Source organism: Gossypium arboreum, chromosome 10 (genome assembly GCF_025698485.1).
Source record: "Gossypium arboreum isolate Shixiya-1 chromosome 10, ASM2569848v2, whole genome shotgun sequence".
Lineage (NCBI taxonomy): Eukaryota > Viridiplantae > Streptophyta > Magnoliopsida > Malvales > Malvaceae > Gossypium > Gossypium arboreum.
The window spans coordinates 111,989,384-111,996,822 of NC_069079.1; the positions used below are offsets into that span (position 1 = coordinate 111,989,384).

A 7,439-nucleotide genomic window follows, 5' to 3' on the forward strand; every position below is an offset into this window, starting at 1 on the left:
CTTCCAAGTTTAATTAATCTATATATATGTTCGAAATGAACATCATGCCTACCTTTCACCGGATAAAGAGTGAATTTTAAAAACAAAACCAAAGGTCTAGTTCTACTTTTTAAGTATTTATATTTATTTGCACATGTTTAACATTTTTTAAAAAATTTAATTTTAGATTTTTTTATTTTTATAGCACTATCAAAATATTTTTGTTAAATTTGGTTGTATAGTATTTTTTTATCTGGGCGACACATATTACATGTATGGAAAGTTGAATTTAGGGTTTTAAGATTTTTATAATGAAATTAGGATTGTTTTAGGGATAAGAGAGTGAAAATTACATGATTTTTACACGGTTTGAAGTTTTCACATGACTACTTTTTTTAAAAAAATGTTACATAATCTAATTAAATATAAGCATTTGATGTTACTATCAATTAGACTTTAATTGTCAAATTAAAAGAGTAGAGAGACAATTCTTAAAATTAAAAGTTAAAAAAAAATCAATTTTAAATGTGTGAAGAATACAAGGACTAAGAGTATAACTAAACCAAATGATGTACTGTAATGTTGATGTGCAAATCTATAACATATTAAAAGAGGAAACATAGAAAGGAACGCAAAAGGAGAAGAAAAAGATGAAAAGGGAAAAGTTTTGAAAGGAAAAAGAAGAAGATCATTTTGTATGTTTATATTATTTTTCATATGTTTAAAATATTATTATAAATTTATACTAGTATGATTCTCGGTCTATGCTTTGCATTAGGTTTATTGTTTGTTTGTGTTAAATTATAGATTAAAAACTTGAAGGTTAAATCCTATAAACTTTCGTACATTTCGATTTCAATCCTCCTATTTTTATTATTAGAAATATGGTCCTCTACTTTTAGGATTTAAAATTCAATTCCATTTGTTACCACCATTAAAGATCTTTCATTAAAATTTTTAGTGTGACATTTTGAAAATTTTTAAGAAATATTCATTTGATAACCATATAATAATAACGTTGACAATATTGATTATGGTTTTTTCTTTAAAAACCTTTCGACGTCATCATGATAAAATAATTGCTTTTCTATTGGGATAGTGTTGTTGAGAAAAAATGACTGTCATCATTTTGATTGAAATAATTAGCAATATTAATTATTTAGGCTAACTAATAACATTATAGAGAGACTGAATTATGTTAGAAATTAAAGTATATAGATTAAATATTAAGTTTTAGCATAATTTAGGGCCAAAATTTTGACCATTATCTTATAATGTAAAAAACAAATGAAGCAAATCTAAAAGAACTGAAAGCCACATGTGAGTCTCTAAGACTAATAAGGTATTTAAATTATATATAACCATGTAATCTTTTGATAAAATTAACGGTATTAATTATTTAGACTAATTAATAACATTATAAAAAATATTAGAATTAAATTATATTAAAAATTAAAGGATAAAGATTGAATTTCAAATCTAAAGATATTAGAGGGACCAAAATTAATATTTAAAATTTTTTAAAATGTTAAAAAAGAAAAGAAAAGTCTTGTGGTATTCCTTTTATTAATAAGTATATAGATATAGATATCAGGACTAAAACTAAAATTATACTATTCTTTTAAAATATCATAAAGAAAAGTGAGGTTTGATTGAGATAGGTGTCAAATTAATGGTCTGTTAATTATTTTACTATTTGTAGTGTTTTTTTTCACGATTAATTTTAAAATTGTTATTAAATTTAAATATTTTACAAATTTGTTGATATTTTGTATTAATTTGATTTTATATTTTTATTAGCTCTGGTAATTTTATTATATTTGTTTATAAACTCTAAATCTTTGTATCCATTTACTTCAAATTAAAATAAATAAAGCCAAAATAAATACTAAATGCTAAATTACTTCAATTTAATCCCAATAATGAACATTGATGATAGAACACATACCCGACCTTTATTCATTGAAAAGTAAGACACGTGTCACCTTATCAAAGTGATAGTCGGATGGGACTACATCGGTGGCTTCTACCACTTGGCCCGCACGGCCTACTATGTATTCTCTGCCGCCATGCCATTCCGCCTCATTACACTATTCCATCACGTGCTTCACCTTCGCGCTAGCTTGGCATGTGCCACTTCCTTTTCTTTTATTCATATACAAGAAAACATTATTTCATGTAACCAAATATCAACTATATTTCTTCTTATAATAGATTTAAATTCGTATTAAATAATTTTAATTATCACTTCATTCAAGTAAAAATATAATAATAATATTTTTTCGATTTAAAGCATTTCTTTTTATATTATCAAAATGAACTAAAAATAGGTAGAAGCATTACTTTAATTTTAAAATTTAATTTAACTCAAATAATTATAATTTAATTAACAGTTAAATTAAATAAAACTTTATTAATAATGATTTGGCTCGCTTTGCTTTATCAAATCAGAATAAATCTTTCATTAAATATGATATTTATATTTATATGTGATTAACATAATAATTTTATTTTTAGATAAATAAATTGAATTACTATGATAAAACTATGCAAATTATAAAATGAATTGAAACATGACAAAAGAAAATTGATAATAAATAAGGTAAGTTATGAACATGACAAAATGTATAAGAATATCAACATCTAGGCAAAGAAAACTAAATTTAGAAAAGTTTGGGTTCTATCTCTAAAATAATTTAAAATTAAAATTATCCAAATTGAGATTAACCCATCATAAATCCATAATAACTCAAATTATGTTAAAATATATAAAACAAAATTTTCTTTTATATTCGAATATAGATGGTGGATTTGTTAAACATCGAATCTAATCTATTAGATAATATAACACAATCTTTTTACCACTATATCAATAATTTGTTAACCTAAAATACTTAACTCAGAATTTTAATGTGGGTATAATTATTGCCACTTAAATTTTAAGTTATGACTTGAATTATATGTGGCATAAAAGAAGAGCTCTAAAATTCCAAATTCAGCTTTTTCATTAACATAAATGCGTTTCTGTGTCAAATTTTATATAAAACCATGAACACAGTACTAAAATACTGTCAACAACACTTTATTTCATAAAAAAAAAAAACTTCATGGTATTATAAAATTTTAAACTTTTTTTTAAAAATAGTCAATTAAGTTGTTGTTTAAGAGTTTGAATTAGTCTTTTGATTGATGATGATAGTTAATATTTAACGATAATGCTTATATAACTATTAATAAATATCATAACAAACATCGATTGTTGACATGACAATGTTACACCATCGTCAATTGCTAACGTGACAATGTCATATCAACAATCAATATCTATTAATAATCACGTCAGCATTAACATTAATGTTAAATAATAACGGTCAACATCAATCAAACGATCAATTACTCAGGTTAAATTATAGGCTCAATGAGTGCTAAAAGTTCAAAAAGAAATTAATTAATACCATTAACACACTCTCAAAATATATTTAGATTGCCAAAAATACCCTTCTATGAAATTCTAACAGCCTTCCTTAAACTTGAATTAAGCTATCCCATGCTTTTATATATTTTAATAAGTAATTGTAGAGATAAAAAATATAAAAATATAAATTCAAAAGGGCAAGGATTAACATTTATAATAAAAATAAAAATTTGTAAGTGTGAAAGGAATTTTACATTAAAACCTCTGTACGGTTAAACAGGATGAAGCCAAAAAAGAAAAAGAAAAATTATATCCGTACGACGGCAAACTAAAAAAAAACAAAACTAAGTTAATGGAGTTCGCAATTGTACTTTAATTTCTTTTCACTTGAAAGGAGATAAAAATGGATGATAATTTGTCTTAATGCACGACTTAACGCGTAAGCAGACGAATCAAATTCTGCCACGTTTCATTTACAAATAAATAACTAGGCTTAAGCTTTTGTAATAATCTAATTCTAGAAGTAGTTTATGGTTCATGCCCCATGGACAACAAGAAGCTCTCAAAAGGTATTTATTAATATAATGCAAAGTCTTATGATCATTATGACTCTTAATATATGGTGGAACCAATTATTCACATCTACCCATTATTTAACTATTTTGCTGATATATTTTACAACTATTTATAATTGAATAATATTTATATCTATAATTTAAAAAGAAATAAGTTAATATGAATGAATGGGATTTAAATTTAAATAAATAAAAAGAAGAAGAAAGCATTACAATTAAGTTTTGTGACCCTCCCAAATAAAAAATCAAAAGAAAGACAAAGTGACAAAATACAACCTAATTTAAGTGATCCACAATTAGACTAATCCTATGTGTTCTAAATTATATTATTATTCTGATTTTTTTCTTTTTGTAAATTTAATCTAACTCTCACCGTTTATTAGTGTATTTTGAGATTTTTTTTTATTTTTATTTCACATGTTAAAATTGAATTGCTGCTGTAAGAAGTAAAGATCCTCAGCGTCGAAGATATTGTCTGAACCATCCACGGTATCCAGCCAGGGGTTGTTTTGCTCCAAACACTGAAAATCTAAGCCGTTGTTGTGGTAATTACCAGCTTCGAAGCAGTTTGGATTAGGGTTATGATTAATGGAGATGTTACTGTAATAATCAGCGAAATCCGAAACCGGTGAAACTTGTGTCCCGAAAGAGTCCGATGAGGCTGCAGTTGTGCTGGAATTCTCTAGGGTGTAATTATTATTACTTGAGGAGGTCACTTGTTGTGCGCCGCCCCCAAGGTGGTGGTCATCGGGAAACACCATTGGTTCCGTACCCACGACGGAGGTAGTAACGGCGGCGGTGGAGGTGGATGAGGCGGCGTTGGCAGCTTGGATTCTTTCCACTAACCTAGGCATCCAAAGGTAACGCATGGTGTCTTTGAATTGCTTGCTGTTGACGTCGCACTTAAGCTGCTTGGCATGTTTTTGGACACGGGTTCTCCAGTAGTTCTTGATCTCATTGTCGGTTCTTCCAGGCAAATGTTGGGCGATTTTGGACCATCTTCACTCACCAAAAAAAAAAAGAAAACAAAAAACCCATAAAAATTAATCTCTGTAAATTCAAATAATAATAAAAAGATTCATAAATTGAAAGTATAAAACATCAAATAACCTGTTTCCCCAGCGTGAATGAAGCTCAAGAATCAAAAGTTGTTCCTCAAGAGTAATGTTCCCACGTCGAACATCAGGTCGGAGATAATTCAACCATCTTAATCTACAGCTTTTGCCCGTCCTTTTGAGACCTGTTTAGATTAATACAAGCTTCTGGTAAATCTATTTTCGGAAATAAAAAAAAAAAAAACACAAGGGTCTTTATATATCTATTGAGTTCATCATCGTCAACCTCACATTCAAAGCTTTAAAAAAAAAAAAAAGCCTCCAAATAGTAGCTTTTTTCCATCAAGGAAAGGACATGAAGAAGAAAACAAGACCCCAAAACAAAAGTTGAAAATCAACTAGTCGAGGATCAACTTGTACTATATGTATATGCAGATGGGAAAAAAGCTAGGCCACATGTTGATATCACCAAAACCCCTAAAAGAAAAAGGGGACCGACCAATAAACATGCATCAATTATGGTGACATACATGTATTATTAGTATTAGTACTAGTATTATTACCTGCACAACGAGCAAGAGAATTCCATCGACCTTCGCCATGTGTGGCAATGTAATCGATGAGCTTGAAGTCTTCTTCCACAGTCCAAGGACCTCTTCTCAACTCCATCTGATCCTCCTCACTACTTTGAGCTTTTGGGACACAATCCCTTCCCTGAACATCCATTTTTTAATGAATTTTTGAGTGAAAGACAAAAGGTTTCTGAATATGTTTTGATGAGGCAGAGAGGGAAAGAAGAAGAAATAGAGAGAGAAATGAATTGAAGAGAGGGAAGATAGAGAAGTGGGGTTTTATAGAAGGAGATTGGGGGGGTTGAAATGGAGGTAAAGGTAAGCATGTGAGAGAGAGCAAAGCCGCAATGGGAACTTGGGTTTTTAATTATTTAATTAATTAAACACCTAAGCCTGATAGACTGTAATTATGGTTAGCAAAATTGCAACACCCAACAGGGTTTTCAACTTTGACCCTTTGACTTTTTTCCCAATTTCTTTTTTTTTTGTTTTATTTCTTTTTCTTGAGTTCCCGTAATTTACATTTTATCACTTCTTTTTTCCCTCTCTTCGAAATATACATATTTGTCAAAAAAATTTATTAATTAATTAAATAGGTTGTTTTTCTTTTAATATTTAAGAAAAAAAATACTATTTTTAAAGAGAGAGTGTGAAAACTCATCCAACTAAGTGCGCTTTTTGCTAACATGTCAGGGAAAGAGCACCTCACTGAAAGTGTTCTCTGAAAATTTCAAAGAAAACATATATAACTGGACATATTTTTACACACTTTCTCCAAAAATCATTTATTTCCTTAAATTTTTAAAAAATCAGCCAATATGTACAATTAACAAACTATTTCAACATATATGACCGGTCTAGTCCTCCAAAATATATTGTGTGTTCTTATTAAGATGGTAAATTCAAGTTACAAATATAAATATATGTTATTAACAAAAACAGGATTAAACTCATATGTATATAATGGAATTGAATTTCCTTACTCAAATATATAAATTTTTATCTTAACCAATAAGTTAAGATTTCATTGACATGTCAACACGAGTTAATTATATATATATTTAAGATGTTGATTCTTTTTATATAATAATATGAATTTTTGTCCGTTTTACTATTTTAGCCTAATCCGGTCGAGATTGATATTCGAGTTAAGTCCTCTAATAATATCAATTTCAATATTCCAGTTTGATCCAAATATTTAAAGAAAAAAATCTATTTTCTTTCTATAACTCATTAGATATTTTTAATATATATTAAAATCAATATGATTTATATTCGAATAAAACAAATATGTTTTTATATATATATATATATATATATATATATATGTATATATATGAATAAATGTAGGTTGAAACATTTATAGATATAATCCACGTATCCGTATACATGTAAATGGTCGAGACAAAAGTGAATGATATAATGTCATCCCATAGGAGAACCTTTTAATTATATGGTAAATCAAATAATAAATATCCAGTTTTATACATCAAAATATTTAAATAAAAAGTGATAATAGTTTTTTATTGAAAAAATTTATAAACTAATTATAAATTAAATAAGAAAAATAAATTAAGTTCAATTAGGATAATGTGGATTTTATATTATGAACCAAAATTAAATAGAACTGAATAAAATTAAAGGTGAGTATTTGATACATTGAATTTATTTTAGGGTAAACTATTAAAATAGTCACTTTTGTTTGCCTTAAGTTACATTTTAGTCACTTATGTTTGAAATGTTACGTTTTAGTCACTTACGTTATCATGTTGTAACATTTTAGTCACTGAGTCGTTAATTGTTGTTAACGGTGTAAAGGTGAGCTGACGTGGCACGTTAGATC

At 27.4% G+C, this 7,439-nt stretch overlaps 1 protein-coding gene across 1 annotated transcript; it reads right to left on the minus strand.

The window, feature by feature from the left end:
- Nucleotides 1-4,124: 4,124 nt before the first annotated feature.
- On the minus strand, nt 4,125-5,936 carry LOC108488813 (transcription factor MYB108). Its single transcript, XM_017793099.2, has 3 exons — nt 5,588-5,936; nt 5,080-5,209; nt 4,125-4,968 (listed from the first exon to the last, which is right to left on the minus strand). The coding sequence occupies exons 1-3, from the start codon at nt 5,748-5,750 to the stop codon at nt 4,383-4,385; spliced, it is 879 nt and encodes a 292-aa protein (XP_017648588.1). The 5' UTR covers nt 5,751-5,936; the 3' UTR covers nt 4,125-4,382.
- Nucleotides 5,937-7,439: the final 1,503 nt, after the last annotated feature.